Here is a 23179-nt window from a genome sequence, read left to right as displayed (position 1 = left end):
TGGTGAATGATATATTTTAAACCACATATTCAGAAAACTCATCCGTATTTGGGGCTATAAAGTAGTCAGGTCTTTATTTCATAATCTTGGGGGATAAAAAGCACATGTTCTTTAGTGTTTCCTAGGAGAAAATATATGTGGATTTCAACTATATGTTTATTACCACTTAAAAAGAAGAAACCATCTAATGATACAAATAACTCTATTTATGTAATCAAGTTCATTCACACTATTTTCCCACAGGCTCGTATACCTTATTTGTTAAAGTCAATATCAAACCACATAAACATATCTCACTGCCCCATCCCCATCCTCTTGTCTTAATCTTCGATGGCAACACATACAAATGCATTCAATACCATGCAAGTCCCTTTTCTAAAAAGGATAGAGAAGTTTCCATTCAGCTGAGCTCTCATGTTGTAGTAGTATGATCACTTTCCAAAGCCAAGGCATAAAGGTTTGCTATTCCTACAGCTCTGTAATGCAAACACATTAATGTAAGTTTTATATGTTTTACTGCTGTTTAAATGGCCTAGAAATAGAGTTCCTACTACTAGCTCCACCTGCTGTCACCATATTCAAACCTAAAATTACCACTTCACAAAGAGTTTCCATAATTCTACTGCCACCACATTTCATACCCAATGAGGAATGCATTACCTGTGTCCACCCCTGGAGTGAAAGTATGTTCAGAACATTCTAATTCCAAATACGAGGCTGGGTCTTCTCTGTAAACTGTTCTAGTAATGAAAGTTACCTAAACACACTTTGCTGTAGCTACACGTTGGGATCACCACAGGAACCACGTAGACCTATGTGTTTATCTGTGTTCGTTATTAATCTACAGAAGGTGTTCAGAAACTGCCCGGGTAGCTGGACTCTACCAGTAGTTTTCTTACTTTGTTTTAGCTGTAGGAAAGGTTCTTCTTTCTAAATCAGGAACGCCCAGTGTGTAGAGATGAAGGCAAAGCTATTCGGTTTGGAGTGAGGTGGGCTCCTTACCGTTCCCTGTCCAGCAGCACCTCTAGAAGTGCCCCCCACAGGACACAGGACTGAGGATCATGCCTCAAAGGCCATTGGGGCCAACGATCTTTATGGAATCCTTCCAGACTCTGCAAGTCTGTGCATTTTCCATATCACGGAAAGCACTCCCTTCCATTTTATAAACTACTCTTGGCGAAATGGACTCTTCATATTCTATAATGAATATATATATTTTTTACTTTCCAATCTACTTAATACATGTGATACAGATATATCATATAGAGAAGTGTTATCTTTTCCCCCTTTTTTGTTTTTAAGCAATTTCCTAGGAAGGTAATCATCTTTCACCACAGGGGTGGATATATTCAAAAAGTCCAACAAAACTATATAAATTTTTCCTTGAAAGTTGTTTTGTTTTGTTTTGTTTTGTGGCTCACAGTTCTAAGTTTCAGGGTCAGTGCATAGAGAGAAATCCTCTTGAAAATGTAGTCATCTAGTTTCTGGGTATCGCAGTGAGCTTAAATTAGAAACTGCAATAAACCTGGGAGAATGAAGGAGAAAATAATAAAAATGCCAAGTTTTTTAGACTGGAAGTCTGGTCCTGGATTTAGTAGAAAAGAGAGGGCTCACAGTCATTGGGCCATCTATTAATTTTTCCAGGGATTGAAAATGCCTAAAAATGAGGGCTTAAAGGGATTAAGTGGCCTTTTAAAAGGTATAATGCAAGCCTTTTCTAGTTTGAGAAATAAAATTCAGATTATGACTTTTGGAGGCCATGCAGGAAAAAAAAAAAAAGGATAGAATGTGTTTGCATAAAAAGATTGTAAGGACAGAAGGGCTTTCGTGGCATCAAGAGCAGTGAGTTGTCACAGTAAGATGGGTAAGTAAATTCAGAGGGCTAATATTTTCTTCCAGCTACACGCGTAAGAGTAGGGGCAGGAAAAGAAAAGAATCCACCTTAATGGAAGAAAGCAAGTTTTACTCTATCATTGGGAGGGAAATGAGGAAGAGTAAAAACAGGTTACAGCAGAATAGAGAAATCTGAACCAACGAAACCTTATTCCTACCAAACGTGGACGGGAATCGTTATCTTTTTTTATCATGCACATCTCCTGCTCATAACCCTTCAAACGTTCCTCAGCGTTAGCAGTGCAAAGCCCCGATCCCTTATTCTGGAGTTTAAAGCTTCACTCTTCCTTCCAGGTAAACTGGTCCTTAACTCTCCACCTCTCCAACTCCCAGCTTCCGTCAGGGCTGCTCGCTGGGGGGCAGCGGGCTTGCAGCGCACCTCACCCCCTGCGGCAGCGGGAGAAGAAAGCACCACTCCGCGGGGGGCTGGGGGTTCCGTTTCCGGCAGGACTTGATACCAACACAGGGACAGCTGAGGAGCACTTTGGGCCTGCAAATCTGAGGGGGGGACCGGCAAGAGGGCGCGCTGTAAAACGGGGGGCAGGGATCTGAGAGAGGAGGGTGAGACGCTTGGGGGTAGGGGGTCTGTAGGAGCAACCCCACAGGGCTAGCATGCAGAAAGAGCCCCTACGGAGGAGGAGAAAGTGCGGACCTGTGATGGAGGGTGAGTGATAAAGCCCCTCCTCTGGACCATGAACAAACACCTCGGCAAAGTCTCCAGGACATGACAGGGAACGTTTGCACGGGTGTGGACCGCGCGGGGAAGTCTAAATTGGCACGGAGCTCTGCATCCACGCTGGCACCAGCAGAGCCCAGGGAGCACCAGGAGCCGGAGGACAAGCTCGCAGCTGGCATCTGCCTTCAATCATTTGCCCTGTCCTCCTCTTTGCTTCTCCACCTTTTGCAAACCCCACCCAGCCTTCCACATCCGGCTCTGGCCCACACCTCGGGCAGGAAGGGAGTGCCGCTCCCTTCGAAGCTCTTAGAGGTCTTCTTGTCTATTGTGTTCGTGTGACATCTGGCCATCACAGAAGTGACAATACTTCTTTCATCTTCCCTATCACATATGACATTCTTAAAAAGTGTCTTTAGGTCAGTGTCTCCTAATTCTTTTTTAACCCTACAAGAAAACTTACTCATCTTTTTTTTTTTTTTTTTTTTCATCATCTTTAAATGGGGAATTAAATACATTAATTGAGAGGGGAATATCTGTGGGTGATACCACAAAATGGTCCTATGATTTCAAGATAAGTATGTGTATGTGTTTCCTGATGATAGAAATGAACAAAGAGGTCAACTGAAATCTGAAATCAAACAACAGCCTGCTACACCTGCTATACCGTGGCCTCAGTTCCTTGGGTAGGAGCCCAAAACATCAAAATATACACAAAACAAATACAAAAAAATGTGTTTACAATATAACTTAAAAGACTAGAAAACAGATATTTAAATTTAGGAAAAGAATACTTTTACAGTCAACTATCTGGCTCAAAACAACTCAGCCAAGATAGCAATAAATAAAAGCCATTAACCTCATCATCCACAACTTATTTTCCAATTAAACTGACCCTGGAGAGCATGACTGAATCAAACAGTCCATCATCACCACTGTAATGAATCAATCTCTTTGATTTTTCCATTGTTTAAAGTTGCAGGTTAAAAGTAAGCTCCTGGAAAGCTTTTTTTTTTCTAAGTATGAAAGTAAAATATGTTCAGTGTGTTGAAAGGGCAACAATATAAAAAAACAGAAAGAAAGGGGAGAAAAAAGCATGATCTAATCACCCAGTGGAAACAAAATTCTGATATACTTTGTTCTGGTTTTTTCCCTCAAGCATATTTTATATAGATCTGGGATAAAAACACGCAGACAGCTGTGTGAGAATGCAGTAGGGCGATGTACATTGGGCAGATTAAGCAAAAGTCTTATAAATCTTAGCTGTTGCTCTACGATTTATCCCACAATGAAGTCAAACCATCTGAGATCACACATGGTCTTGCCCTTCATAGAACTGCCCAGACACGTTTGGCATTAAACCACTGGCCTATGCTGAAGAAAGTTCAAGAAACGGCCTTACAGACTTCATTCACTACTGTATTTATTGAACAGTTTGTGGACGTCAGTGTCCACTTATTAGTCTCTCCTGCATGAGACATCGTGCGGGAAACACCCCACATCGGGGAAAACTATGTCTCTCTGGAAAAGGAGTTTCTGTGGCGTGGGTGCTGACATCTGTACTTGGTTGTGATTCCCTATTTGATCTGGACACTCAGTAGCTCGGAACCAAATTTGACATCAACCTCTAGCGGCTGCACAGAACCTTGTGATTTGTCTTTTGTGTACTGACCCACTCCTGATTTCGACTCATTCATTCATTAAGTTCCCAGGACAATGAAGACTGGCCTCAGCTCCATCAATATGATCCATGACACTATTAACCTCAAGGGAAGGGTTTATCAAATGATTGAGAGGGTAAGCTTGGAGATTACACTACTGTGGTCTGCTACTTACTAGCTAGCTGTGCCACCCTGCACAGATTACTTAACCTCTCTAAGCTTCAGGATTGTTTTAACTTATAAAATGGGACAATCCTAACATAGAGTTGTATTAAATTTAACAATCCATGCATAATACTCATCACAGAGTCTGCACATGGTAAACACTCAAGGAATCAAAGCTATAATTATTATCTATAATAATAATAAATACTGTAACACATGTAAAAGTATCTTATAAACCAATAAAGAACCATCAAATGCCAGGATTAAGATTTTTTATTCCTCTCTGGAGCTCAGTTTCCCCATTTTAAAAAAGGAAATATATGACTGTTTTCTAGGCTCTTCTAGTTGCAAACTTCTTTCATTTTCTATAGTTAGAGGAGATATGAAATGTTCTATACCCTTAGAGAACAGAAATAAAACCCTCTAAAATTAGGTAGCAATAGTGTGTATTGGAACCAATCCCAACACTGATCTGCTGCTTCCTTAAACAAGTGGCTTGATTTTTTTTTTTTTCTCCCATTAATATAATTCCTTGTTCCTGGTGCCTAAACAGTTTTTGCTTATACTCACGTGCTTGTTAAGTTACAGGCATTAAAAATGTCATTGACACCTTTTTGCTACTCATTCTGGCTGCCCTCAAATTCTCCCAGTGTGACTTTCCCTGAGACAGCCTACTCTTCTAATGGCTTTGTCTTAACTTTCCACTCTTTTTAATTTTCACAAGGAACCTCTACAGAAATGACCCACCTTTCAGAGAGACCTTGGGAAGCAGGGTCTGGGCATCTAGGTTTAGGTACTGTATGAAATGTGTGCATTGTCAGGGCTCTGCCCTGTCAGGCTCAATCCAGGATGTGAGTCTGGACCTTCCCCCAGGAAGCTGGGCAGCAAATGGGCTCTGTGTGGAGGGTCCTTTGGGGTTGCATGCTGGAGATATGGCACAACCTTGTCTGGATGTAAGAAGAGCTACACCTAGTGGGAGAATTCCCAAGTCACAGCTACTCAGAAGAACTTTGGGAAGTTGATTACCTGAATAAATAGCTCCCAGAAAGCCAAGGCCAACCTTTCAGTTCTTCAAGATCAAAACATTAAGGACAGAGATAATATATTTGGTAAAATAATCTGTGTATAAACTCTCTTCCTGTAAGAAAAATAACATGTAAATGTGACTCATGTCACTGAAAGGGAGAAAAGAAGGAGCTGGTCTAAAATTGGTTCACTACTAACAGTCCTAATGAAAAAATTTTATGTTAGCAGCATTCAGAGTTCAGCAGTGACTTCTTGCTAAGATGGCTATTTTACTCTTTCCCTGGGATGCCTGTGGTCTTGAGTCTCCCCTTTCAAGGGGACATGAATTGAAGCTAAGTCTACTCCTTTAATCATGAAGAAAGTGATGCTTTGAGAAAGTAAATCTGCTGTTGATATTAGGACCAGAAGAGGAAGGGAAAAGCCTGGAAGCTTGTAGACTAAGGAAACCCCTTTCACAGTAATTTTGGAGCAAGGTACTAAGCACCTACACTTTGATCTCGTTCCTCCAACCCAATCTTCCCTTGAATTTCTCAGATGACTAATTTACTTTGTAACCTTTTGAAATATACTTAAAAATTAAGTATTACGAAAAGATGCTGTGACAGGAAGCATCCTAATGATCTGATGGGGAAGTGGATGTGAGAGTACCTATAATATCCCTGATATTAAATGCAAGGGACGTGCATACGGGAGCAGGTCCTGGAGCACAACACCAAAGTCAGAAAGCCCTCATAGGGAAGCCTACTTTCAGCATCAAAAACTTCAGTTCTGAAGCAATCCTTAGACTATTATGAATTTGAGAAAATGTCCCATAATAAGGCAGTCTTCATTATACATAAGAGAACTCAGGTGTGAGGCCACATGAAGGGAATGTAGAGAACCTCGTTCAAAACCTAAAGCTTTAATGTACATCAGAACTAATATTAAAAGGAAGCTCCATGACTGCAAAAATGTGAGAACTGTTTCTGCAGGAAGTCCAAATCCAAGCATTAGAGAACTCAGGAAGGAGAGGGAATGTTCATGAAATTTACAAAACATCTCCAGCCTCAAGTCAACCCTCTCTCAAACATCAGAAAAAAAGAAAAAGCAGGGGAGGAAACTAACAACGGCATACTTGGAAGATCCTTTTGCCACAGACCAGTCCTCACTTTATATCAGAGCACTCACACTCAAGAGAAACCTTTAGAATGTAATGAAGGTGGGAAAACCTTCTGCCAGAATTTACCCTTCAATGTACACCAAGTGACCCATAGAGAAACCATATGAATGTAACACATGCGTGTAAGTCATATCTTACTAAATGTGATATAATACACATGGGGGGAAAACTCAGGATACTGAATGTGGAAGGTTTTTTCGGAAGTCAACCTTTACATCAGAGAACTCACTACACCTGTAAAGAACGTGGGTAAACTTTCTTCCAGAATAACACCTGTCGGTACATCAAAGAACTGGTTAAGGAAAGAAAACCTTCCGTGTGAAGTCAAATCCCTAATTCAGAACCAAAGAACACACATAAGGGAGAAAATCTCCGGGAATAATGAATTTGAGAGTGCTTTTGGCAAACTACACGTATTTATGTAGAAACGCTACATAAACAAGAGCAGCGTAAGACATGCATCCAGACAGAATCACTCACTGACTCTCAGGGGACTCCTAAAGGAGAGAAACCCTAACAATGCAAAAAATGAGGGAAATCCTTCTGCCAGAAGACAGAAATCTTTATAGACTGGAATATTCACATAGAAACCCAGAGAAAATATGTAAGGAAGGCTTCACCAAGAAGTTGCAACCTAAACTGAACAGCAAAGAAACAACATTTGAATACTTTGAAAGTGTGAAAATTTTTAACATGAAATTTAAAGCCTGGGGAAATTCCATCAAGTTAGGGAGTTATGTCAAAAACACCTTCTCCGGGCTTCCCTGGTGGCGCAGTGGTTGAGAATCTGCCTGCCAATGCAGGGGACACGGGTTCGAGCCCTGGTCTGGGAAGATCCCACATGCCGCGGAGCAACTGGGCCCGTGAGCCACAATTACTGAGCCTGCGCGTCTGGAGCCTGTGCTCCGCAACAAGAGAGGCCGCGATAGTGAGAGGCCCGCGCACCGCGATGAAGAGTGGCCCCCACTCGCCGCAACTGGAGAAAGCCCTCACACAGAAACGAAGACCCAACACAGCCAAAAATAAACATAATAAATAAATAATAAATAAAAAATTAAAAAAAAAAAATGCAATCAAGCCCTGATTAATAAGCTTGTGTGTAAAAAAAAAAAAAAAAAAAAAACACCTTCTCCTAGCAATAACATTGTTCGAAAAGTCATGTTTAATATGTGATACCAAACCTGTATCCAAAAAATAATCTAGTAAACTCTTCTGTAAACCCAAAATTTATACATAAAAAGATTTTTAAAAAGAAAAAAGTCAAGCCAGTCTAAAGGACACAGGAGCCAGCTCAAGGAGGCACTCAATGGCCAAATCTGTGGTAAGTGGAGCACTAAAATAATTAAGTATAGTAATGAATTATAAATCATTAAAAACATACAAATTCATGAGTCCATACTGATAAAAGAGAGATGGACTGATCAATCAAGAAGACGGGAAGTCTCTTGCTTATAGTAAAAATGCCAAGGGCTAACTGAAAGAGGCACTGGGATCATAAAATCATTACTTTGCAATCATACAGCAAAAACTGGATCAGACAAGAATCACAAATGGATACCAAATCCAGGCGGAAATTGTGATGAGAAGCAGAATATCTGCAACGTCGAACATGTCTCTCCACAGGCTGCTGATTAGTTGCAAGGGAAGAAAATATAAAGAGAAATAATACAATGGAGAAATCCGACAACATCTTGACTGGTGATAAAATTAGTATCTACGAGAGACAGACATTGTGTGCCTCCAGATGTGGCGCCCTGAGAGGGACATATCACCCAAATAGGATTCTGGCTGAGGGTGCTTAACCTCAACCTACTTACAGAGAAACGCCATGCAAACACAAGATGAGGGCTGTTCCTAAAAAAAGGAAACCATGAGGGGTGGGCTATTTCCTCAAAAATAACAATGTTGTAAAAAGGCAAAAAAAAAAAAAAAAAAAGTCTATAGAAATATCCCAGATTAAAAGAGGCTAAAGAGACATGATACCAAGGACTAATTCCTGTATTAAATGAGGAAAGATGCTAATAAGGACATAATTAGATCAAGTGACAACATTGCAATATAGACAGTAAAGCAGATAAAGACAAGTGTCAATATAAACTTATGATGGGTGTGCTGTGGTTATGAACAGCTCAGCGAGAGGATGGAGAAGAGGCAGAAAGTGCAGAAGAGAAGGTAGATGGGGTAAAATATGAACAGTAAGTGAATCTGGCTAAAGGGTATACAGCTATTCTCTGTACTATTTTTATTTTGCAACTTTCCGTAAGCCTTAAATTACATCCCCCCAAAAAGTAATTTTTGAAAAGCCAATTCAGCATGCTCTGGACCCTATCTCCTCAAACAATAGGTAGTTATCTCTCTGTCTCATTTGCCTCTTCCCTCTTCACTAGATCATTCTGCTAAGCTTAGAAACATCTTCTTCGTGTTCCAAAAAAAAGCAAACAAGAGCAAAGCAAACAGCTCTTGATCCACAGCTACTGGACCCACTGAAAGACTTATCTACTCACATTGTCACTTTGCCACTTTCCCTTTATCTTCAAACCACTGCAGCCTGGTCTCTGCCCCCATCACGTGCTGACACTGCTCTTCCTAAAATCACCCGACACCCCCGGGTTGCCAGCTCCATGGATCCTCTTCAGTTCTTTTGCTACTTAACCTTTCAACAGCATTGGACACTGTTGACCAAACCTCTTCCTTGGAATAGTCACTTCTCTTGGCTTTTGATCAAATACTCTTGATTTTCCTCTGGCCCCTCTGCCCCTCCTAAGCCTCCTTTGCCGTCTCTTCATCCCCTACCTGACTTTTAATGGTTATAGTTCCTACGGGTCTCAGTCTCTCCCTCAAGGGGTCTCATCCACTCCCATGGCTTCAAAACCATCCAAACGCTGATGACTCTCAAACTTATTTCTGTGGCCCAGATCTTTCCTCTGAATTCCATACTCATACAGCTCAACTGCCTTGACATCATTGACCGAAACCTCTCAAACTCAACATATTCAAAATTGAACTCTTGCACTCCCCAGACCCTAAATCTTCTCCCCCAGTCTTCCCATTTCAGGAAGTGCCACTTCCACTCACTCAGCTGCTTAAGTCAGAAAACCTAGATCATCCGTGGGATGTTGAAATTACCAGCAACATTTTTTCTTTATGCTTTTCAGTGGTTTAAAATTTTCCTACAATAAACATACGCTTATGAATACATTAATTAACTAAAATTAAAAGAACCAAGGGCTTCCCTGGTGGCGCAGTGGTTGAGAGTCTGCCTGCCAATGCAGGGCACACGGGTTCGAGCCCCGGTCCGGGAAGATCCCACATGCCGCGGAGCAACTGGGCCCGTGAGCCACAATTGCTGAGCCTGCGCGTCTGGAGCCTGTGCTCCACAACAAGAGAGGCTGCCATAGTGAGAGGCCCGCGCGCTGTGATGAAGAGTGGCCCCCACTTGCCGCAACTGGAGAAGGCCCTCGCGCAGAAACGAAGACCCAACACAGCCATAAATAAATTAAATAAATAAATAATTAATTAATTAAAAAAAAAAAAAAAAAAAGAACCAAACCTCGTTCTTTTTGGGTAATCAGAAACAAAACAAAGATTTGCTTAAACATAATGCTTTATAGCCTCTATATTTGTTCTTAGTTGTAGTTTCATGAATGTCTAAATAAGAGTACTAAAAATTAACTTTCACATTACCGGAAGTGTTTGGATCTACTGAGGACATCACAGCATCAGCTTCTATCTAGAAAAGAAAAAAGCATAAGATATACAATTTCATCAAATGTTTTCACAGTACAAGTTCTTAATTCCTGGGGTGCGGGGAAGGAATGTATTTTATGAGAAACCTACTTTGTTGAATCCAGCAGACAAGTAACATCACAGAACAGCTATAATAGTCATTTTTCTCTTCTATTAATAAGATACCAGATGCTAATCTACTACAGACTCTAATGGCCCCCAAAACTTTATTGCATTGACCAAAACAGTTTGGTCATATAAATTCAACTTGGCTGTCACATATACAGCATAACCTAAAAGGTAACATTTCTGTTTTAGACAAATGCAAGCAATTGTTACAATGGCCTCTATGGGTTTATTTAAAAATTTTTTCCTGACTGTAATAGTAACATGATGTAGAAAACATGAAAAATATTTTTTAATTATGAAGAAAAACATCTAAAAAACCAGCCATCCAGTGAAAACCATTGTTAACATTTAGGCCTAGTACAGCTTTTTTTTTCCCCCTCCATGCATTTTTAAACATATTTGAGAATACACTGTATATTAAGTTTGGGGACCTGCCTTCACTAAATATTAAAACATAAGCATTTTCCCACATTGTTAAGAGAGCTTTATAAACATCATGGAATTAGAATCTTGGCAACACCTGATGTAGCTTCTCCACCTTGGATTCCATGCCTTGCACTTCCCTGGTTCCTCCTGCCCCTCCCAGACAACCAGTTCCCAGTGCATCTTCTTCATGGAGTCCCCACCGACCCTTAAATGTGGGTACTCCCCCCATGTTCTCCCCTCAGGATGCTGCCCTTCATACTCCGCATCCTCCTCTTGGGCAATGCCACCTCAGTCTCATGTTTTCAGCTACCACCTGTGAGGAATCCCAAATCTATCTCTAGCCCTCACCTCTCCACCCAACTTCAGATTCCTACATCTAAGGGAGGTGGCACAATCTGAGAGCAGATCTTTACCACCATCACCTCAACACCCAGCACAGCACTTAAAAAAGGAATGCACTTGGGGTGCTTGTAGCCTCCTCGAACTTAATATGCCCCAATCCGAACTCACTGCCTTTCCCCCAAACCTACTCCTTCTGAATTTTCTTATTTTCTTATCCCTTCAGTCCTGTTGTCACATCACTCTGATACGGCCACCACAGGCAACCGTGAATCACCAAGGCATAACTTATCCCACCACCACAAAGCGCTCCCAGACACTTCATATCAGAGTCTACCTCCGCTGCTCTAAATGATGCCCAGATTCCTATTAAAGTTACTACAGAATTAGACCCTTCTCCTTGCCCTCCTCCCTTTCTGTTCTTAATCTCTTCTCTATCTTAGTATTTATCAGAGTTTTATAAGTCTCTCTACACTAAACTGTGAACTATTTCAAAGTAGGGTCTATGTTTATTCACCTTTATATTTCTAGCAACTAGCAAGTGCTCCTTTTATTAAATGGGAACACAATAAATTTCATTCTGTAAACATTTTCATGAATGCAGAAGTGATTTATTATTTTAGTGCCTTACTGCTTCATGACCTGCATTCAGTGAATATTTCATTTGCTGAAAAGCAATGCTTAAAAATAAAACCCCAAACCTCAACCTATTATAAGGGGAAAAATCTGTTAAATTTCACAGAGGGAATACATTAAGTGTCACTTAATAAAACTTCATGATTGTTACAAATGATTGTTTAGTGCATAGGTGATTTGCTATATCAGTATTTCACTGTTTAGCGATCTGCAGTAAACAAGCATTTCCTTTGATTAAAAAATAAAATCCAAAACCTCAACCAAAAGTAAAAATCTGTTAAATTTGATGGTGTGTATGTATGTATGTTACCATATCACTGTACTTGTCATTAAATTCCTCACTTACATGTTCTAAAATTAAAATCAAGTAAGTAGATCCAAAGGTGATAAAGGTAGAATGAGACCAGATATCTTTCCAGCTGAACCTGGGTTAAATTCAGTGCTTCAAAAGCTGAGTCCACTTAGCTGACCTGCTCTGGAATTCCAGCTGAAATGATTGCAGGTTAACAGGAGAGCTGCAATTTCTGGGAGCCAGCCCTGAAGCTCCATAATCAACCTCTCAGTAACTAAGCAACCCCTAGCAGTTGAACCTACCTGGGTGGTTCATGGGACATATTTATATCAACAGAACATATTAACAATGAAGTTGTAATACATTTAAGCATAATGAAGAACAGAGAAGTGGGACATCACGTGGTCCCTGGCTTTGCAGGGCCTGCAATCTGACAGACAGGTAGAGCCCACTCACAGGGAACAATTGGGCCAAAGCAGTTGCCCAGCCACTTTGTCTAACAACAGCAGGAGGGATGACATTGCAGGCAGAGCCCTGAGTGCTCCCTCTGTTTGATGCCTGCAGTTGAATTTCTTAAACCTGGCCAAGATCTTGCCCCTGATTAATTCCAGTTCAGCAGCTTAACAAGAGGGACCCATCACTAGAATGGATGTAACAGACAAGAGGAGCAGCACAAGGACAGGAGGCATAGGAAACCTGTCCTACTAAAATGGGAGAGTCACTGAAGTTCAGCTCAACTCTCCTTAATTAGTGCAACCTTTCCTGGAGAGCAACGCCCAACAAAATTTCAAATGTACCTAGCACTTGTATTTCTAGGAATTTATTCCACAGAGATATATCCACAAGCAGAGATATAGTTATAAGAGAATGCTCACAGCAGCAATATTTGTAGGAATGAAAAATAATAGAAACAACTGAAATGACCAAAACAAGGAAACTAGCTAAAGAGAATAGTAAGCAACTATTTTTTTAATGTGGTGTGTGTGCTTTTATGTTCTTCTATTGTGAAGTGAAAAAAGTAAGTTAAAATAAAATAGGCATACTATGCACCCACTTTTCAATACAATGCTAGGCGTGTCTGTCAATACATAGGAAATTTTGGGATGATACACAAGAAACTGTTAATAATGGTAACTCCTGAGGAGTGGGACCCTTTGGTAGGGAGGGAGGGGATTTTACAACCAACTTTATACTTTTCTGGACCGTTTCAATTTTTTGACTATGTAAATGCATTATTTTCATAATTTAAATGGAGCAAATTTTTTTTTTTTAATTTAAGAAAAAAAGAATCCTGCATGTCACTTCCTCTGTGAATTCCTTCTGTTACCAACATCCCACTCCCAGGCTTCCCTCTTGGAACCTCGCTAGCATCTCCTACTTAATATTATTAGCAGCCTGGTGACTTAGTCTTGATGGATTCTAATTCATTCCTGAGTTGGATTCTTAAGACATAAGTAAAATTCAGCACTGGACACATCTCTGAAATTGCTCAAAAGGCAGCGGTTTGCTTCATAAACATCCTAAGCTAGTCCTTTGCACTTTACTTAGAATCCATCCACTACTGTATTGTCAGCCCAGTCCCCAAATAACAAAAGAAAGTTCTACCTTGGAGGGCTTGTATCCAAACAGCATTACAACAGCAACTTTAAAGTCCTCTCTGCTTAGATAGCCTTTGCTTTCTTCATCGCATGCTTTAAATACCTAAAGAACAGCAAATATCTTTAGTTAATAAGACAGAAACAGTTTGTTCTATTATTACTAACTTATATTAAGTTTAGACCTCCCAAACCTAAAACTTAGCCAAGAGTAGAGCTGGGAAATGGAATTTCATTATCCTAATTTTAATCCTCAAGAAATCTTAATGTGCTGGGACTTCCCTGGAGAACCAGTGGTTAAGACTCCGAGCTTCCACTGCAGGGGGCACGGGTTCTAACCCTGGTCGGGGAACTAAGATCCCGAATGCTGCCCCCAGGGCCAAAAAGAAAAAGAAATCTTAATGTGCTAAAATTTACCCCCCAAAAAGTGCAAACGACTTAATCGCTGGGTTAATTCCTTTAAACCATTCGGATAAATTCTACCCAAAATTCAATCCTAGAATTGGGAAGGTGAGGCAAAGGGGCTGGCTTTGAAAGGCGGGAGGAGAGATGGAGATTACAGGTTGTTATACACAGACTATGTCGCGGAGAAAAGAAGGAATTGGAAGTAGAACACTGGACAGGGATCCAGAAGCCTTGCAGCCCTAGCCTCGGTCATTAATCATGACACTTCGGAAGGATAGTCCAGCCCTTATCTCTGCAACAAAGCTGAGTGAGAGCCAGGAGGGGGTGACGGAAGTGAAAGTCCCGGGTCAAGTTAAAGTCGGAGACAGCCCTCCGGACACCTACTTCCACCCACTTCTTGTGTTCTGACGGGCTGGCTTCCCACATCCGCGGCCGGGCCCCGGCCTGGGAGAAAAACATCACGACAGTCACACGGGAGCCGGGACGCCTGAACTCGCGACCTCTGCGGCCTACGCCCGGCTTGCAGCGACCGCCCGCCAAGCTCCCCGCAGTTCAGGAAGCTGAACTTGGCCGGGTACCTCCAATGTCTTCTCCCATTGGACGGCCTGCGTGCCACTGGCGTTGACCCCGCAGTTCTATTAGCCAAAGACTTTGTTTAATAACGTTTCCTTGGAACAGCCTATGGCGGAGGGGCTTCCAGGCCCGCCCCCAGCCTTGGCTCCGCCCCTCTCGTCCCTTTAACTCCTGGCGCGCGACCGTGGATCCCGCTCACCCAGGTGCTGTTTCAACGTGTTCTGCATGATTCTTTTCATTTTCTGCCCCCACACCTTGTAGTAAATTACTTTTGATAATTTTGATCAATGGCACTATGCTAAACATTATAGGAGACACAAAAAGAGTGTGAACAAAGCATAAAAGTAACCAATCAAAACAAGACAGGGGCTCCCGTGCAGATCAGCAAGTCATTGGGATCGAGCCCTCCAGGGTAGCTACTGTGTCTTTTCCGTCCTCCCTATAAGCCTAGCACTGAGCACGGTACCTGGCACAAAACAGATTTTCAATAAACGAACCAAGTGAGCCCTTAGGACGTTTACCCCAAGTTATTTCATTCAGTCCTCTAGGAGAGGTGCCTGGTGTGAAGGAAACTCTGAGAATAATATCAACAGCACTGAGCCCAAATTGCACAGCAAACAGCCTTATTAAAGGCAAGGAATATGGCGAGGGTTCCGCTTTGCAAAGGAGCTTATCTCAGACCTCTCTCTTCTGACAAATCAGTAAGATTAAAAAGGCAACACACGCACACAGGCACACGCCCCTGTTTCAACGAAGAAACGGGCATTCGAGGTTGAGTCTAAGGGAGCTCGTTTAACCTTTTATTTTACAGCAGGTTTTACAGTCCGCTCCCCCAAGGAGAACCCACTCCTCCCGGGACACTGGTCTCAGCCCTCAGCTTCCTCGAACCTCTCAGGTGATCCTGTCTCTGCCTTTAAAATACCCACCCCCTCCCACCCCCCCGCCACACACACACCTCGAGCTCCGGGAGTCTGAAGCTATGAGAACCTCTGCAAAGGGGATAAGTTTTGCTAATTAACTACGGGAGAAGTGAGGGAAATTTCTTTTCCTCTCTCCCCCTTTTAGGAGACGCGCCAAGGTCTTCTCTCCGCCCCTTCCGGCGGGAGTACCCCCTCAGCCCCTCATGACCCGGAGGGCTTTAGGACCCAGCTGCGGGCATCCCGGAAGGGGAAGGGGCAGGGCCACTCTGCGCGCGCCGCGGCCTGGAGCATTTGAAGCGCGCGCAGGCGCGAGTGGCGGCGGAGGGGCGGGGCCCCCGGCGGCTGCGTGTTCTGGGGGCTTCAGGTGAGTGTTTGGAGGCCGCGGGTTCCGGGGCCTCTGGTGCGCGTTCGGCAACTGCCCGCGCTTTTACTCCTTCCGGCCTGGAGCGCGGGCAGCCGGCGTCCGGCGAATTCTTGAGTGCCCTGCGGGGCTGGAGGTGGATCCGGAGGGAAGCGGAGCATCTTGTAAAGACACTAGGTAGGGTCTCCTTCTGGGCCTCGGCTTCCTCCAGTAATAGTACCTCTTTGGCGTGAGCAGCTGCTGCTTGAGGAGACCAGAGTCCTGCTGGAGGGGTCCCCCTCCGCGGATTCTTACTCTGGCTCCTCCACGTAGTAGGCAGATGGCCTGGAGAGTTAGTGCTAGCTAGCATGTTGGGCGCTTACTCTGTGCCAGGCACTTAACCTCTGTGTTTAGTCTCCCCATAAATGGAAACAGTTATGAGTGTGAAATGAGTGTATGCCCAGTAAAGGTGAGCGCACAGAAAAGTTAGGAGCTGTCCTTTCTTAGTGTACCCCGGAATCAGCCCACTTCACTCCATTCCGAGAGCCTTCATGAGCTACCAGAGTCCCTGCAGGAGCCGCCTCACTTCGACTTTTGTCTCCCTCCAAACCATTCTCCATACAGAGTTGTAGGGAACGTAATATTTTTAAAAAGGAGATCGGACCAAGGTACTCCCCTGCTTATTAAAAGGTACTCCCCTTAAGTGGAGCCTACTGTTCTTAGAATAAAATCCAGGATCTTTAACTTACTCCTGCCCACCCCCTTCATCCTGGACCACCTACCTGTCTTCCTTACCCAAATCTTTCTGTCTGTTTTTGGAGTTACTACAACCTTGTTCTGGTCTTTGCAGGTTGGGTTCCCTCACTTGGAATACTCTTTTTTCCCTCCCCCACTTTTATTTGGCTGATTCCTTTTCATCCTTCAGAGCTCACTTAAATGTTAAATTCAGGATAGTCTAAGGTAAGGGCATCCCTGTTACTCTCTCATACCTGTAAAATATAATGAATATCTGTAAAGATATCTTGGCTTTTTTGGTTATTTTCGTTTGTGTCCATCTGTTTCTTTCTCCTTGAAATATAAGCTTTTCTAGGGCAAATTGTTTCTATGTTGTTAATTTCTTATTCCCAGGGCTTGGCACATAGTAGCTGCTCAATAAATATTTTTCTAATGAACATACTCTGGGAGGTAGGTATGACACCCATTTACAGAGGAGGAAGTTGAGGCTCAGCAGTTAAGTAACTTGCCTAAGTGCACATTTACCACCTAGTAATGACTGGGTTTGAAATTGGAGTCATATTTGCCCACTACTGGCCACACCTGGCCTCAGTTGAGATTGACTCCCATGCCCTCCTGATGGTCTGCAAGCTCTATAAGAAGGATCAGCTGGAAGCGTAAAAGAAATAGCCCAGCTGGGTCTGGGATGGTAGGGGGAGAGGAGGAGCTAGCAGCTTTAAGAGGAGTATCCATTTGCATCCACAGATTTTTTTTTTTAGTGTCTAATAGACACTCTAATGTTATGAGTTGGCATCTGGTGGTAGAATTTCTTTAGATTTTTACCCTCCCTGGCATTGTAGCTTAACGCAGTGTTCGCCAAATTTCAGTAATGTGGTCGGTTGCTTCCTCCCCAGTTTTGTCTCACTGTCAACATCTGTACTACTATTTGCTTAATATTTTCATTTGAACCCACTTTTACATAAACACTATCTTTAAGAAGTAAACTTCAGTTATTGTAAATGTAATGGAGCCATAAGATACCTTCTGTTGATGTTAAACCAAAGTGTTACTGCCTGCAGAAGAGCCCAAAGTCTGTTATTTGTTCAAAAGCAGGAATAGAGACATTTCAACAAACAGCTTTCTCCTTGATTAAACTGAGATATTGGATTGGAGTGGGAAAGGGAGGTACTTTCATGATGTAATGTTAGTTAATGTCAGGTCCCAGTCACCTCCGCTTTGGGAAATACTGCACTTTGCTGACCCACTGAATGTCAGATCTCAGAGTCAGCCCACCTGTGTTGTAATTCTGATCCTGGTGTCACCACTTACCCAGAGTGTGGTGTTAGACCTGTGCTGTGCGAGGCACTGCCCAGGGAAGACAAACCATGAACAAACAATTGAAGGAAAACACTTAGGTTCTGTCCTTGTAAAGCTATATGACTTGAGTATGAAAGCTGTCTGAGAATGCAGAGAGTCTGGGCCTGTGTGAGAGAGAGATGAAATTCTGATCCCGAAGCCAGATGCAGTCCTCCAAAGTAGAATCAGTTGCTGGTTAATCTTGGTGTTTACCAACAGCTCCCCTTCAACAGGCTAAGCGCCTTGACTGCATAGAGAGGCTGGTAACCTGCTAGGCTTAATGATTTGTTACAGTTTTATTAGCATATTATAAAGGTTTTTTTGCCTTTAATTGGTAAATAATCTCAGGCACATTTTGGATTGTGAGCAGATCCAAAATTTAAACCATGTATAGAGCAGACAAAAACTTTTTTTCTCTAGGAAATGTCTTTTTCAAAGCTTTATTTTTTACCCACTTGTCCTTTTTTGGAGGGAATTCTCTGTCCTCCTCCCCTCCCCCACCCCACATGTGGTTCTAGAAAGTGTAGATAATGATAAAACTGAAAAATTTAGAAATCTCCTAAATAGCTCACACAGTCACAAAAGACGAATAAATATTTTCCTTTCAGAGTTCTCAGGATTTTTGAATTCCATTTTATTTATACGTAATTGATCTGGGAAGAGGGGTGGTGGTGACCTCTAAGACGTCTGTATACATCTCCTTTTCTCAGGCTGGGAGCTGAACCCTTTTTTCACCTAAAAACTCTTGAGAACCCTCTCTTTGCTTTAGGATGGGGCAGGAATCTAGGGAGAACAGCCTGAGGAATCCCAGTCGAAGATTCTATTACTCAGTGCCTAGCTTTAGAGCTGGTTTAGAATTCAGTGGAAGCTAGAGCTTACAGCAGAGTAGTTTTTCCAAAGATGGTTCTTTTGTTCTTAAATAATTTTTCAGTTGCAAACTAACCGACAAAATGGCTCCTTCAAAGTGAATTGTGATAGCAGTCTCCAGAGTCTAGAACACTAAGGGAACTTAAGTTTTAAAAAATCAGTCAAAACAAACAAAAAACTGAGCTGTTTAAGTAGGGGTTAAGTAGTAAGTCTGTCTTAACCTCTTTCATGGGAAAACCTGGTTCTCAGATCCTGTAAACTGTAACAATACAGTTCCAACAAGCTTGATTATCTGGTGTCTTAACCCTTATCGGATTAGAAACAATTTAGGGGGAAAAACCTACTCAGAGTTCAAACAGCCTCTAGAAGTGGGCTGAATACAGGGGGAAAGGACAGAGAACTTTTAGAAAACAAGACCTAGACAGAGTCTAGGGCCCCTATAAGTGTCTCCATCCATCTGTGGTCCCTACAGCTGTGGCTGCAAAACACTGTCCATGCCAGGTGGGCTTAATAGTGACCCTGGGCCATGAAGAATGGGTCAAATTATTGTGTAGATGCACTCTGCTTAAAAGCTTCTTGAAATGTGTAATTTACAGGAGAAACTTTATCTGACTTGGTCATCAATTGAAAAAGGTGAGAAGTTGTGCAAAGTGATAGATACCTTAAAAAATATATACTTTTTAGCTTGAAACATGAAACTATATTCATTTGCAAGTCTTTCAGTGCAGAATTTAGCCTTTTTTAAGGAGTGGGGGTCATGCTGCAGTCTGTCCTATATCTGCACTCATAACAGGTCCTGCTTACGCTCTAGAGCAAACATGTAGACACTCTGTCCACAATCTGAGCACAGACTCTTGAGTCCTGTAATTTTCCTCGGGGTCTTGTACTAAAGTGTATTTTTGTTGTTGTTGTTGTTGTTTTTTAATCACACTAAGGAACTGTTCTTTAGTTATTTGGGAAATCTACTTAGATAGCCCTTTACCCTTGAATTGGTGACATTTTGTAGGTAAGAAAAGCAAAAGTTTCATCTGTTTTCCTCTTTTGAGAGCAAGAAAGTGGAAGTTAAACTGTGTGGTCTAAAAAACAAAGTAACGTTTTGCTTTAGTACAAGTTCTTTCTCTGCAGGTTTTCGTGGTTTGATTTAGGATTAGATAATCATTAAGTCAGTTGGGTCCTCATGGAAGCATCCCTAGATAATGTATATATAGAATTGATCATTTGATACTGTCTTGAGGATTTTGTTAAGCTTTATGGTAAGTAGCTTATCTTGGGGAAGTAAGAAGTAGTCCCTGAAGTCCTTTGGGCTCCCATACCTGGGTGAGGAATAGGTGATAAATTCCAATTTGACCTTAAAAATATGAGCATAGTCAGAATTACTCCTGAAATTCCTTAAACTGACCTTAACCCCAAACACCTGTTGGAAGCTTCAGGGCTGAGAGTGGACATTTTTGTTTTGGACTTTGGCTCAACTCCATTTCCTCAGGCATTTAAGAACAAGGTCTAGGTGGAAAGACAAAGGGGGTGAAGCAGAAGGTAAGCAGGATTTTCGCTATCACTTTATTTGCCAAGTTCTCATGGCAGATTGTGGTGATGTGCCGTGAACACCTACAGAGCAGCTGATGTTAGTGACACGTCTTGGCATCTGGTAAGTGTCAGGTGTGCCGTATGTGTCCTAGAAGCTCAGGACACGGAATTTGAGAGCAAGAGAATGAGTGTGCCGGTGGCCTGGTGGATGGGAAATAACAAAATTTCCACCTTTCATTTCCAGAGGAAGTACAATGTCTCAGGAAGGCAGTTATGGGAGGTGGACGATATCCAGTAGTGATGAAAGCGAGGAGGAAAAGCCAAGACCGGACGAGCCGTCTACCTCTTTTCTCCCGCACGCTGAGCAGGGAGCAGCCACTGAGCCAAAGTACACCTGTTCCGAGGCTCGGAAAGCTGCCCACAGGAGGAAGATCGCACCCGTGAAATTCAGCAACGCAGACTCCGTTTCAGAAGCTTCACCTCCCAAAAGGCAGAAGGGCGGTTCCCAGGAGGACCTGGGCTGGCGTCTCTCCAGCAGTGAGGATGAGCTGCCACCAGAGACGCAGCAGAAGCGGGCTAAGGACACGGGGGTCAAAGAGGAGAAAGGCCTCCCTTCTCCCAGAGATGGGGCTGTCCCGGGAGCTGGGCATCACAGCCCCTCGGCCGGCCACGGGCTTGAAACGTCAGGGGAAGGCCAGGACATCTGGGACATGCTGGATAAAGGGAACCCCTTCCAATTTTACCTCACTAGAGTCTCCGGAATTAAGCCAAAGTATAACTCGGGAGCCCTCCACATCAGGGGTGAGTGAAGCCGGGGGTCCAGGAGCTGCACTTGTGGGGCTCCTCCCTCGAAAAACAGGAGGGCAGCCTAGAAGGGATCGCTAAGAACCCTCTGAACTTCTGTCAGGGGGAAAAAAAACCCATTTTGACAAGCAGACGCATTCGTTGGACAGCAAACTGTTTGCTTAGGTCAGGAAGCCAGCGGGTGTCTCCCAGAGCCCTGTAGGTCACCCTGTTGGCACCCCTTGCACAGTGCTTGGAATTACTTAACTTGTAATTTAAAGGTTAAACTTGGTCGCTGACACTTAATTAACCAAGTAGCCAGCCCTTGACAGCAATAGTTCTCTCTGGTCCCTGGACCGGCAGTGTGGGCGCCACCTGGAGCCTGTTGAACATGCAAATTCTCGGGCGCTTCTTCAGATTCCCAGCGCCAGACTCTGGGAGCCCGGCCCTGCAGTCTCCGTTAACAAGCCCAATCAGGTTTGAGAACCGTTGCTTGAAAGCCTGGTTTTACTTCCTGGCGCAGAAGCAAAACAAGAGTGCGCTGATTTTTGGTTGCTGTGGTTAGTCCTCAGGGAGTATCTGTGTGATATTGTGATGTATACAGATATTTGGTCTTCACTCCGTTTATAGTTGGGGTTTGGTTTTGGTTTGTGTCCCAGGTTCCTGAAATAGCTCCAAGGTAATGAAAGGTGAAAGGAGCATCTTTTGTTATTCCTAACAAGCCCCTTTCAGCCACGCTGGAGTGGAGTGTATGTTAATGCGATGACTTTGGGAAAGCCCCTAGGAAGGGGGGTGCTAGTTGCCTGGGGAACCAGCCTGGTGATTAAAGCTGGAACTTTCCGCCCTAACTCCCACCTCCGGGGAGGGCAGGGGGGCTGGAGGTCGAGTTCACCGCTAAGGGCCACTGATTTAGTCAGTCTTGCCTGTGTAATGAAGCCTCCGTAAAAGACCCCTCACCAGAAGGGTTCACAGAGCCTCCAGGTTGGTGCGGAGGAGGAGGTGCTGGGCCATGATGCACCTGCAGAGGGCACGGCCACGCCCCGTCCCCCCTACCTCGCCCTGTGCATCTGGCTGTTTCTGAGTTGTATCCTTTTATAATAAGCTGGTAATCTAGCGAGGAAAGTGATTTTCCGAGTTCTGTGAGGCCTTGCAGCAAATTATCGAGCCTGCGGAGGGGATGGTGGCAACGCCCAATTTATAGCCGGTCGGTCAGAAGCACAGGGGGTCTGGGCCTGTGACTGGCATCTGAGGTGGGGGCAGTTCTGTGGGGTCTGATGCCGCCTCCGGGTGGATGGTGTCAGAATTGAATTCAGTTGTAGGACGCGCAGCTGGTGTCCGTGGAGGATCAGTCTGTGTGGGAACACCCCCCCCCGCCCCCCTGCACTTGGTGCCAAAAGCTTTGCCTGCAGAGAGGAAACAAGCGTTTCCTTTGAGAGAACGGCAGGGCCCCTAGAATCCCAGACACAGGACCTGAATCCCAGCCTCACCACCTGCTTGCTGTGTTGGTAATTAACAAAGGACCTAACATTCTTCAAAATTTCAGTTCACTCACCTTTAAACTGGGGATCCAGGAAAAAGGGAGATAACACATGAAGTGCCCGGCACAGTATATTCACATGGCAGATACACAAAATAAACGTTGTCACCCTTATTTCACATTACCTTTCTTGCCCACTTTCAAGAATAGATTGTGTTCACTGTTAATAGTGTTTTAATTATATATCCAATGGATAATCACATCTTATGTGGTGTATAAATGTTGGTATATTTAATTCCATACTATAAAGAGTTTGATTCTACAAGATGTTAGTTTTTCCTTTTTGCAAATGTCTAGGTGCTTTGCAGAAATACAAGGTAGATCTCAGTGTTTCATTTTATTTGAGAGAGATTGAAACAGGAAATAGAGAACTATGCAGGGTTTTGCTGTATATAATAAAGTGATAAAGACGGGATATTAGCACCAAGATATGGAAGAAG

At 43.2% G+C, this 23179-nt stretch overlaps 2 protein-coding genes and 1 long non-coding RNA gene across 57 annotated transcripts in view; 1 reads left to right on the top strand and 2 right to left on the bottom strand.

Annotated features, from left to right (window-relative positions):
• EFCAB11 (EF-hand calcium binding domain 11) overlaps window positions 1–14697 on the bottom strand; it is a 229403-nt gene extending 214706 nt beyond the window's left edge. For 49 of the 50 annotated variants that reach the window (XR_014242243.1, XM_082383767.1, XM_082383744.1 and 46 more), the window contains exons 1-3: window positions 14510–14696; window positions 13731–13826; window positions 10262–10307 (exon numbers count right to left, since the gene is read on the bottom strand). Coding sequence is in view for 49 of the 50 variants with exons in the window: in XM_082383767.1 (XP_082239893.1) it covers window positions 10262–10307; window positions 13731–13826; window positions 14510–14584 (217 nt within the window). In the remaining variant the exon portion in view is untranslated. Of the gene's footprint in view, window positions 1–10261; window positions 10308–13730; window positions 13827–14509 lie in introns of all 50 variants that reach the window. The other variant, XM_082383779.1, reaches the window with a different exon arrangement.
• On the bottom strand, window positions 251–10117 carry LOC309624949. The gene is made up of 2 exons (XR_014242255.1): window positions 7704–10117; window positions 251–7326 (listed from the first exon to the last, which is right to left on the bottom strand). It is a non-coding gene; the product is annotated as an uncharacterized lncRNA (long non-coding RNA).
• Window positions 14698–14710: 13 nt separating the features above from the next.
• Window positions 14711–23179, top strand: part of TDP1 (tyrosyl-DNA phosphodiesterase 1) — an 84506-nt gene continuing 76037 nt past the window's right edge. For 3 of the 6 annotated variants that reach the window (XR_014242227.1, XM_082383700.1, XM_082383699.1), the window contains exons 1-2: window positions 14711–15982; window positions 20664–21220. Coding sequence is in view for 4 of the 6 variants with exons in the window: in XM_082383700.1 (XP_082239826.1) it covers window positions 15822–15982; window positions 20664–21220 (718 nt within the window). In the remaining 2 variants the exon portion in view is untranslated. Of the gene's footprint in view, window positions 16157–20663; window positions 21221–23179 lie in introns of all 6 variants that reach the window. The other 3 variants (XR_014242226.1, XM_082383698.1, XM_082383701.1) reach the window with 3 other exon arrangements.

The sequence above is a fragment of the Balaenoptera borealis genome, assembly GCF_965194805.1.
Source record: "Balaenoptera borealis genome assembly, chromosome: 3".
Classification (NCBI taxonomy): Eukaryota; Metazoa; Chordata; class Mammalia; order Artiodactyla; family Balaenopteridae; genus Balaenoptera; species Balaenoptera borealis.
The sequence above is the reverse complement of the archived record's forward strand: the minus strand, read 5'-3'. Positions and strand labels throughout refer to the sequence as shown.